General features: G+C 38.1%; 1 protein-coding gene across 1 annotated transcript in view; it reads left to right on the top strand.

Moving 5' to 3' along the window:
* The window catches only part of Me1 (malic enzyme 1), a 118283-nt gene that overhangs the window by 42181 nt on the left and 64079 nt on the right, over positions 1–12023 (top strand). The window contains exons 4-5 of the mRNA XM_036193171.1: positions 4620–4695; positions 8067–8228. Of these exons, the coding sequence (XP_036049064.1) occupies positions 4620–4695; positions 8067–8228 (238 nt within the window). The remainder of the gene's footprint in view (positions 1–4619; positions 4696–8066; positions 8229–12023) is intronic.

Below are 12023 nucleotides of genomic sequence, written 5' to 3'. Positions count from 1 at the left end.
TACTACTTTTCCTGAGGACCCAAGTTCAGTTCATTACCCACTCAGGAGGCTTACAGCTGCTTGGAATTCCAGCTCCAGGGGGATCCAGCACCCCTGGCCTTCATGGGCACCACACTCACATGTACATGTTTACCCTCAGACATGCACATGCACGTAATTAAAAACTCACTTGGAACTTGGAAAGATTAAGACTAGGAGAGTTAAGCAAAGACTAAGGAAGGGTCCTCCAGGTGGAGGAGACTAAAGAGACACGAATGTTAGGCTGGATTTGGAAGTGGGCTCTTTTTATTATCGGGACAGTTAGTGAAATGCTGATGTCTGAAGACCATGTGGCGGTGATGAATCAGTCTTGATTTCCTGAGTATGGTTTTGAAGAATGTCTTCTTTGTTGGAAATGCATTAACTAATTGGTAGTGATGAAGCATGATTTTGTTGTGGTTCAGGAAAAAAATGATTCTTTGTAGTATACTTTAAATTCTTGAAACATTTACTGTGAGATAGGATTGTATTGGTCATACCTTCTCAACATTTTCCTCTTGATGTCATCTTTTTTAAAAGATGGTTTTGAGACAGGGTCTCATGTTGTGGCTTTTGCTATGTAGCCCAGGCTCTCCTTGAACTCATGACAAGCTGTCTGTCTGGTTGTAGGTGTGTGTCACCATGGTCAGTTTTCCTCTGAATTTTCTTTAGCTTCTGTTGTGTTGGCTCGCCTCCCTGTAAGTCCACTATATTCATGAGGACTCCTTAATCAGCCCAGTCTTTTCCTGTGTGCTGCTAACTTTTAATGCTTTTCCCTTGGCCTTCTTTTCTTTGTCATTTAATCATTTCTTCTAGTACTTTCAACTCTAGACTTGGCTTTGCATCTTTATCCTGTTGTATCTCTTGGTTTTTACAGGCCTACATTTTATCCAAACTTAGCTTCCTTAAGTACAGATGATCCTCAGTGATTTAGCCCTGCTAAATCCATTTTAAGTTTAAAGTGATAAGTGAAAAAAGGCATTCATGGCATTGAGGATGTGGCTCAGTGGTAGATTGCTTAATAGCACATAAGAGGCCCTTGGGCCCATCTCCAGCATTCAGAAAGAGAAAGATGCATTTAGTGAACCTAACCATCCTCGCTTAGCCTCACAATGCACAGTGGCATATTGCTCCTGAAACTGTGGCTGGCTGGGAGCGATGGCTCTACAGCTGCCCAGCTCATCAAAGAGCTGTTCCATCATATGTCACTAGTCCAGGAATCAGTCAAAGGCCCAGTTCAGACTGGGGCTCTTAGAGTGTGTACTGCCTCCCTACTGTCACAAAGTCCAAAAACTGTAACAAACCATTTCAGGTCTAGACGGTCTGTACTGCTTTCTCCATCAATCAGGGGCCTGATGTAGGACTCAACTTTGGTTAACTCTCAAGGCTTTCTAGTGTTTGTTCACATTTTGTGGAAAATGGAGTATAACTTTATGATTTCTAGAAATAACAAATGCAAGAAGGAATTATAATAGAAAATTGCAGAATTGTTGCCTCCTTCACTGGCTCAGGAGCAGGCATAGAAACTTGTTTCCAAAAGAAAATGTAAGTCTCATTAAAATAGAAAGTTGCATGTTATGAAGTGAATTCCAGTTTGATGTGCATTTACATGGGGATATCAGCCAACAACATGGAGAATATCATCTTGTCTTCCAAATGTGATGAGAGTAAAATATGTAGTGTTAGAGGTTATGAAAAATGATCTTCATTTTAAAATTGCCTCATTCCGACATGAACTAGTTATCGAACTCTGAGCATCTTTAGTTGGCCTGTTTAGCTTTGAACAGAACTCAGGGATTTTGAGCAGATTGGTCAGTAAGAACAGAGATAGCAAGAGTTGAAGGCTGGGATGTAGCTCAGGCGTAGGGAGTTAGCACAGCATGCATGAGGCTCTGGTTTAATTCCCAGAAAATGTTCCCACTTCAGTTGTATTCATTTTAAAATGTAGATAAACGTATTTCTTATCTAAACTTTCATTATATAACTTCTCTCTCTCTCTCTCTCTCTCTCTCTCTCTTTCTCTCTCTCTTTCTCCCTCCCTCCCTCCCTCCCTCCCTCCCTTCCTGCTTCCCTCTCTCTCTCCCTCTTTTCTCCCCCCCCCATAGGTTTAATGTTTCATATTCAGATTGTATGCCAGGCAGTATGAGTTACTGATGTGCAAAAATCCTTTTGGATATCTCAGATTTCTAATCATGGGAACATTCCTGAAAGGATTACAAATAACTCCTAAAATGCTTGGCTTTGGTAGGACATTACAGACCTTTGGCTTACTGAGCTCCTTCCTAGAGGAAGCATTTTTTCTGTAAATGAATCTCTACATAGTGCGGTAGATCATGGGTAGCCAAATGGCTCTTCCATAGTAGTTGAACACAGATCTGTGCATAATAAATCTTGATATTTAATTGGTGTTAATTTTAATATCATTCTTTGTTCTTTGTTTTGAATGATTCTGTTTCAGGAGAACATTATTATTTGAAAATCTTGGCCAGCAAACAGTCTCCAAAGAAATATAATTTAATGGTATATTGCCAAGAACATCTTATACAATTTAATACAAATTTCTTACTTAGGCCCAAATAGCTCATTTTATTTTCCCAGTTCTTTACTGATACCCTTTCTGTTGATTGCACTGGGTCAGTCAGATCTAAAAATGCATGTAGCTTATTAGGAGCTTCTTACCATTTAGGGACACAGCAACTTCACATGAGACAATAAGAAAACCAGGAAAGGATATAATTTGGTATAAACTTAACTTTTTTATTCTTTGAAAATTTCATGCACAAGTATAGTATATTTTAATTAATATTTTTAGCCAACCATGTTATAATTTTTGATTACTTAATAAATCAGTCTAATATATGTCTGGATTTGTTTTATGATTTCTGTGATTAAAAAAATTGGTTGTAGGGTGTAGGGAAATAACTCTGTAAAATGTTAGCTGTGTAAGCACTAGGGCCTGAGTTTGAGCCTTAGTACCCATATAGGCCAGACATGGTGGCATGTGCCTGTGATTCTAGTAATGCTGGGATATCTATGTCCACTGGCCAGCCAAACTACTCTATTTGGTAGGCTGGTAAGAGAGCCTGTCTTTAAAAAAAAGTGGCTAGTATGTAAGGCAAGGTACCTGAGGTTGTCTTCTGGCTTCCACACGCACACCTAAATATGTGTTTACCTGTACCTACATGTCCATGTATGCATATACACCCACATGTATGCACATGTGCGCGTGTGTGTGCGCACGCGCGCACACACACACACACACACACACACACACACACATAACCTTTATAAATTAATTCAAAAGTAAACAATACCATAAAAGCCAAGAGGACAGTTGTATTTGGGGGGAAGAGGGTGTGTGTGTGTGTGTGTGTGTGTGTGTGTGTGTGTGTGTGTGTGTGTAAACAGATGACTTCTAGATAGCTGGCAAGATCCTCATTGTATAAATAGATGTTATGTAGGACGATGCTTTCCTTGGTCATTAAGTTGTACTTGTGTATGGTCTCTGTTTTGAGTAATAATAATTCTAAAGCAAAAAAGTTTAAATGGCGACAAAGCATCCCCCCATTTTAGTATTTTAATGTGTGAAGCTTGTGTGAAGCTACTTGTTAAACTTCCACAGGAAACTGAGTGAGGTGAATGTTTTTAAGGCTCCAGTTGGGTTGGATGGCAGAGGTACAAACAGCAGTCCGGTGGCTAGGTGAGCACCCCAGGGACAGTGTGCAGCCATAGTCACTCCAGCCTCTGGTGCATCTTTGCACCCTCACGTCATGGGAAGAAGCGAGTGAAGCACACTGTGTCCTTATATTGTTTCACCAGACTCTTACATGTTCTGTGTTTAGTTACAGACTAACTGGATTTGTGAGTGGAACAGAAACTTCTAAGTTTTTGTTTTCTGTTTTAATTATATGTTTATTAGTGTGTCTGTGTCTGGGAATGTGCACATGAATGCAGGTGCTTTCAGAGGCCAGAAGAGGGCATAATATCCCCATGGAGCTGGAGTTACAGGCAGTTGTGAGTTGCCTGACATGGGTGCTGGGAACTGAATGTGGGTCCCCTGCATGAATAGTTCATGCTCTAACTACTGAGCTATCTCTTCCAACTAAAATTATGTTTTTTTATTAGTGTGTTGTATGTATATTTTTGTTTGGGTATGTGCATACTTATATGTGTGCACATGTCTACACATACTTCCTGGGTCCACAGGTCAATTTTGGTAATCTTCCTTAATTACTCTTTATTTTACCCTTTAAGAAAAGTCTTTGATTGAGTCTAAAGCTCACCGATTTGGCTAGGGTGACTGGCCAATGAGCTTCAGGGACCCATCTGTTTCTACCCCCGCCCTGGTCCCCCAGTGCCATGTCCAGTTTTGTGCAATGTTTGAGATCAAGACCAGGGCTTCATGCATGACAAACAGGCACTCCGCCAATCGAGCTATGTCCCCAGCCTCCTACTTAAGGATTTCTGCCATTAGTTAAGGAAATGTCTTTTCAGTAATGTAATAAAAATGGAGGTATAGTTATAGATTTATGTTTTTTACTAATGTTCATAGTCATTTGACAGTTTTGAAGTAAATTAAAACTTTTTTTTTTTCTTTCCAGAGGCCTCTTTATCAGTATCCATGACAAAGGGCATATTGCTTCAGTTCTTAATGCATGGCCAGAAGACGTTGTCAAGGTAAGCTATGGGTGACTGCACTGAGGTAGTTTGCTGTCCTCTCTGTCCCATGGCATGTGCCACAGTCACATTCTCACCGCTGCGAGCATCATTGTCAGTGGCTATCACCTAACTAGTACTCTGATCTCTCTGCAGTATTTAATTTTACTGTAAAGCTATTTAGATACTGTTTTCCTGTCATTTCTAATTTCTTAGTGTTTTATTCTTTATCAAGTCATTATATGTATCTAAACATATACATATACATGTGTTGAACATGTAGGGCATATTATTTTTTAAGCAAACTCCTTTATTGTATTTTTGTGTCTAATGATCTACCAAGTTCAGGGTAGGCAGAAGAAATCTATTAAATCAATCCTTTTATCCTTAGGACCTTAAGAAGCTGTGAGTTAATTAAATTTAAAGTAAGTGTGGGTGCATTCATTCCACAACCTTGGTTATGGGATCTGAACTCTGATCAGGCTTCTGTGGCCAGTGCTTACCAACAGAGCCATTTCCTTGGCTTGATATTTACTGTTACCAGAAATTTGGAGAGGATTTTGAGAATTATCAGTGGTTCAGGAAATAGTTCTGGAGTGGAGTTCTAATCAGTACTTTGCCATCCTACCAGCCAGGCCATAGACAGTTGCCCTGCTTCCTGCTCTTCATCAGCACTAGCTGATCTCTGCGGTTGACTTTGTTAATAGTCTACCTTTATCTATGGACCTTCAAAGCCCTGTATCCCTTTAAAAGCTTAGGATAGTATTTGGCACAGGACACTAAATAAGTCAGTGCTTGATTGGGATAGCATACTGAAGAGTAAGATATGGTCTCTACTGTGTAGTTGAACACACATGTAAGAGAGGCAGTTTATTAGACAAAATGTAAAGTGCATGGTAGTATAGATGCTCTTTCTCAAGATATTTTATCACAGATTTTATTTTTTCCCTGTTAGGACTTTTTGATGTTGAAATATTTCCAGTAAGGCATAAACTAAGCTAAGATATAAATATTTCAAAATTTAAAAAATGTTTCAATATATGATTGTAATTATAATTTTCTAGATATATCCCTTCATAATTAGGTGATGGTACTAGATGGGAGATCAGCCTAGGAAGTAACAGTTAAGTATAACAACAACAAAATGCTCTTAAAAAAATTTAAGCCGGGCAGTGGTGGCACACGCCTTTAATCCCAGCACTCGGGAGGCAGAGGCAGGCAGATCTCTGTGAGTTTGAGGCCAGCCTGGTCTACAGAGCTAGTCCAGGACAGGCTCCAAAGCTGCAGAGAAACCCTGTCTCGAAAAACAAACAAACAAACAAATTAAAAAAAACACTTCATTTAACACAGATGTGCTATTGAGTAAATGACAGTGTTTAAAACCTCCTTTTCAAAAAATTGAAACTGTTGAAAATTATATGGTTTCAATGCTTTTAATGACCTGGAAAGCATTACTCGGATTATAGATAATGTATATGATAAAGTCACTATCTTTGCAGAATACTGCACTAAAACATTTCTAAGTATAGGCAGGCCATCTGGGTTCCCCATGTTGAGAACTTCATTCATGAGCATTTGTATCATCAGCTGTGCATACAAGTCCCTCTGTCTGTGGCAGCACATTAAATAAACAATGTCCATTAAATACACACCAGAATTATTTGGACACTGAGAAATGGCCATAACCTTAAAAAGGTTATAGTGCTCAATAATATAGATATATATTTCTGTAAATTAGAACTGCATTGAACTAATGGTGTGTGGTTACCATCTCTGTAAGAGCATGAATATATTGACCAATTGCATTTAGGGGAAGTTGTGATTCCTTACAATTTCACAGGGAAGAGTTTTTGAAGATGGAATATGTGGAATATGCAAAAGAAATTTCACCTCTCCTTAAATATATTTACTTTAAAGCAATTTTCCAATAGGTGTATTTTACAGTGCACAAAAAAATTAAAGCAGCAGGTCTCAGCAGTACATTTTAAAGCCCATGTGACCTTACAGCATGGTGGAAAAAGCTCCATGGTTCTGGTTCCTTGGGACTGCCTAGGTGGCTCATCTAGGCAAGGAAGTTTAGTTTTCTGATTTTCCACTTCATGATCTATAAAGTAGGAGAAGGGAAAGGAGCATGATTAAGACCCTACTAAAACACTACGACTTTCTAAGGATAGGAACGGTAGCTACTTTTTTTTTAGAATTTGAAATACAAGTGCTGTGGTAAGTTCTTTCTTTATATATCATGATTTCACTTTCTATACCCGTGGATATATCTAGATTACTACTATTTATTAGCTGTTTACTGAGTGTTAAATGTTGTACCAGATGCTGGGATCACAGTAGTGAGCAGAGAGAGCCACTCTGAAAAGCACATGTGCTAGTTTATTTTTAAACTAAGAAAGAGGGGCTGGAATGAGGCTCAGCAGTTATAAGTACTGGCTGCTCTTCTCCACCCCAGGCTGATTCCCAGCGCCCACAAACATCCAGTCCAAGGGAATCCAGTGCCTTTTTCTGCCCTCTGTGGGCATCAAGCATGCCTATGATACACAGGCATACAAGCAGGCGAAACATCCAAACACATACAATAAGTGAATTGAAAATAAAATAAGAAATAGAAGCTTAAGTTCATTGTTATTCCATGGATATTTTGAGTGAAGAATTTTAGGTTTTCTAATATATTATATTTGTTTTAACTTATATTGTGGCCATGAATCATAGAATGAAGGCATTGAATGCATTAATTTTAATGATGATCTTAAATTCTGTAAAGTAACTCCCCCACATGAGTAACATGTATGGTTCATTGTTATTCTAAGTAGAAATAAGCTAAGCAAGATTCGTCAGTTCTAGGGAAAGGTCACCAGGTAGTTAGTGTAGCAGACTGTACTGGGCATGCTCTGGAGGTAACAGTACAGTGTCAGGTACTTCTGGGAGTACAAGGTCAGAGCCTCTCGGAGCAGAGGTGTGGCTTTCCCGTCTGCCTGGCACTTCTGCAACACCTCATTATGGACGCTCCATCATTGCACTGAGGGGCACTGGCTACTGACAGCCGCCCTATGTGTTTGGTTTGCAGTATGAGCTCTAATTTCCCATTTGCCTTCTCCTTTGAAGAATAAGTTATTTGGGTTGTTTGAATTTCTATTTCACACCTTCTCTTCTTTTTACAATAATATAATTAATCATACATATAACTATATAATGCTCAACATATATAGATCAAGCCTATTTCTTATCCCCCTTCTTTCCTAATGACTATGATTGCATACAGTTTTTGTATATTTAATTTAGATTTTCTTGTAGCTCAGTGTTTCATTGCAGGGCATTTATTACCTTCAGGACTAGAGAGCAGGAAAGAAGATGAACTTTTTGTCTTTTTTTTTTTTTTCTTTTAGGCTATTGTGGTGACTGATGGAGAGCGTATTCTTGGCTTGGGAGACCTTGGTTGTAATGGGATGGGCATCCCTGTGGGTAAACTGGCCCTGTACACAGCGTGTGGAGGGGTGAATCCACAACAGTGTTTACCTGTCATTTTGGATGTGGGAACAGAAAATGAGGTAAACGTTGAGTGTATAAAGCAGCTAGTTGTTTTAAAAAGTGGTGCCCAGTTCTGCATTTTGAGATTGTATTGTATTTCATGAACTTCATAAAATTCATTCATTTTTTTTCTAGGTTACCCCATTCCCCTAGACTCTGCCCCCAACTTTTATAAGGAAATCACTTTTTTTGTGCTTTTCTCATCTTTATAATATGTTTATCTGCCTTAGAGGTCTCAAATTCTTTGATAAATATTGATGCCATTGTTATTTGAAGCACATGAATTACTCTAAGATACCATAATTTCTTTCTAATTTTTATCTTTACATTGTACAGGAAATAATTCCATAGGTCTTATTAACTTGAATCAGCTTACAACCTTACTATTCTAAAAGTCTATATTGGGTCTGTGGTAGATGATTTGGAGTTAAACTTTTCTTACTTCCACAGTAATATTTTAGAAGAATTTCATCAGTAATTTAAACATCTGTTATGCTTTTTTTTATCATGTACAAGCAAAATCATATTTGGCTCCTATGCATGAATGCTTATTTAACCTTTATCCAGGGAAATATTTTGATTTAAAATGTGGCTTCTCTTATTTTTTCTTTTTCTTTCTTTCTTTTCTTTTCTTTTTTTTTTTTTTTTTTTTTTCCGAGACAGGGTTTCTCTGTGTAGCTTTGCGCCTTTCCTGGAACTCACTTGGTAGCCCAGGCTGGCCTTGAACTCACAAAGATCTGCCTGGCTCTGCCTCCCGAGTGCTGGGATTAAAGGCGTGCGCCACCACCGACTGGCATTCTTTTTCAGTACTAATAGAAATGACTAATCAAACCTAACATATTTTAAAATTCTATGTATATATTGATATTAAGATTTTATTTTAATTTTTGTATATTTTAAAACAAGCTGAGATTACATAAGGAATTCAGTAAAATCAACAAGATCTATGGTGTATCTTGAAAATTCTAGGAGTTATTGAAGAGGAATGGAAACTGTGAAATACTTACATAATAATTTGAACAGTTTTAAACCTGGGCCTTTATTCTTATGAATATTTTGTTTACATGAATGTGTTTGTACCACATACATGCCTGACATCCATGATGTTAGAAGTAGGTGTCAGATCCCCTGGAATTGGAGTTAGAGATGGTTGTGAGCCATGTGGGTTCTGGGAACTGACACAGGTCCTCTGCAAGAACAGCCAGTGTTCTTAGACAAAGGACTGCTCTCTTACCCTCCAGTCTCCACCTGAACCTTTTTGCAAGGCTCTCCATATCATGTGGACATAGAGAAACTTGATCCCTGGGACCTACAATATGAGAGTCTTGCATTGATGATTACACAAGTTATCAGAAACAAATGGTTTCATGAAAGTGGGTCTTAGAATTGTCAAGTGGACTGGTTGCCTTGGATTTTCAACATTATCTGTTCTTATCACATAATATTGGAGAGATCTACCTGCTATCTATTTTTCATTATTTACTTCCATATTTGTCCTTCAGTGTTAAAAGTAATGTTGTTGTATTCTTATATTTTTGCATGTGTATAGGGTGTGATGTGCTGTGTGTATTTGGTTTGTGTGTGTGTGAGCACCTGTATGTAGGTGCCCATGTGTATGTGTGGAGCACATGTGTGTAGGTGCCCATGCATGTGTGTGTAAGACATGTGTGTAGGCACCCATGTATGTGTGTGGGAGCATATTGTGTAGGTGCCCATGTGAAAATCAGAGGTTGAATTGGGTGGCTAGTCACAATAAGGTTTTCACAATAACATTATTCTTGTTGCTTCCTTTTGTGACAGCCTATAAACTAGAATAATCTTCAGTTCCTTCCTTTTTCTCCTGTTTTGTTTCGGTGAGAATACAAAGAAATAGGTTCCATCACTGTGTCCTCATAGTGTCTGACATTGTAACTTGCTCTCACTTGTCCCCTCCACCTCTGCCCTCCCACATCCCTATCACTCCCATGGCTGGTTGCATTTTGTATATATTAAATTTTGGCACTCAAATCTCTAAAAATGTACTACTTTTTCAAGTATATCTTAATTTTCTTAATTAAATTTTTATGATAAATAGAACAAACTATTTCTGACAAGTACATTTTATAACTGAAAAATTATAAAGCATTCTAATTTATTTCAAAAACTGTCTTTTTCATAAATCTTAAAATCAACTATTATAATTATTTTCTCTTTTTTGCATTTATGTGTGTGTGTGTGTGTGTGTGTGTGTGTCTGTGTGTGTGTGTGTGTGTGTGTCTGTGTGTGTCTATAAGAGAGAGTGGACAGACTGTGGGCGTTTGCTCTTTCCTTCTACTCTGTGAGTTCTGGAATTGAACTTAGGACATCTGGCTTAGTGGAAAATGCCCTTACCCATGGAGCAGCCTCAATTACACTTCTTTATGTTATGTATTTCAATTATCAGTGTGGGAAAGAATAGGAGAAAAGTAAAGGGATACATTTTTCCTCAATTGTTTTTCTTTCTGTTTTTCTTCTAAATCTCAGATTCAGAGGCTAAATATATTCTAGACTTGGAGAAAGTATTTTAATATTGGCAGCCATTAGTAGCACACTGGCAGTTTAACCTTGGCTGCCCACAAGCCTGCCAGAGGGTTGTTTAAAGAGTTTTTATGCCTTAAGGAACAGCTGAGCTTTACAACAGTCCTGGGTTTCAGGCTTTTTATTTTACATTTATGTCATTTAACATGTTAGCTTCCAGTGAGCAAAAACCTTAACTACTTGTTAAGCAGTACATTGCAGGTAAGATGTATTGGTCAAACCAAGGGGATTTCACAATGAGAAAGAGTGCTATTAATAATTATACCAGGACAACAGGCATGCACTTGGCTGTGGTTTCTATTGGCTTTAAGTAAACCTTACTTCAAAAGATTCAAATAATTGAATTATCTTAACATCACCACACCTGAAAGAATGTATTTGTCTGTAACAAAGTGTTTCCAAACCCAGTGGCTTAAGATCATTACTGTTTTATTAATGCTTAGACCCTGTTAACTTTAATTTGGTCTGGATGGATAGGAAAGCTTGGATGGCCAGGACAAGTGTGCTTTTCTCCATCTAAATTCTCACTCATAAATTATTTACATTATGTATACACAATATGAAGATTTCCATCTCACTCTATCAGGTTTTCATCTCAGTAACAGGGATGGGTCTGAAGTTAGGGTCCTCTCATCCAGATCAGTTCTAGATGAGGCTTGGGGTTAACTGTGGCTCTTTTCATGTGTTCTCACACCAGACTGACAGTGATGAGTCAGGGACAGAATAATGGCCAACATTCCTGATAAAAGCTGGAGACTAGGAGTCCTATAGTTCTAGAAGGTCCATGGCCAGTAAAGCCTCCTGAACATGAAGCCCCCTTCGTAGGGCCCAGTTTTGTCTTATCAGAGTGAGTTTCTGTAGCTCATTGTTTTCAGGTTTTTGCTTTTGCCCTCTGTGAGTTCTTATTCTGCCCTCTGAGATATCCTTTCCTTTTCCAGAGAAAACCACTTAACACCATTTAGAGGTTTTCAAAATCAGTGCTTTATAGTTTCCAGTGTTCAAGTCTTACACATATGTTGATAAATATTTCCCTGTGAATTTTGTTGTTTGGATTACTGTTATAAAGTGGAGTTATATTTTATTTTTCAGCTGTCTGCTACAAATATGATGAGATACATTTATTTCTGTATATTGTTCTTATATCCTATGACTATATTAAGTTAATGTACATTTATGGGTTTTTATAGATTACTGCTATTTTCTATTTTATACTGCACAAATACACAGTGCTAGTTCTTCCCTTTCTAGTCTGCATGCTT

Source organism: Onychomys torridus, chromosome 7 (genome assembly GCF_903995425.1).
Source record: "Onychomys torridus chromosome 7, mOncTor1.1, whole genome shotgun sequence".
In the NCBI taxonomy this organism is placed as follows: domain Eukaryota; kingdom Metazoa; phylum Chordata; class Mammalia; order Rodentia; family Cricetidae; genus Onychomys; species Onychomys torridus.
The sequence above is the reverse complement of the archived record's forward strand: the minus strand, read 5'-3'. Positions and strand labels throughout refer to the sequence as shown.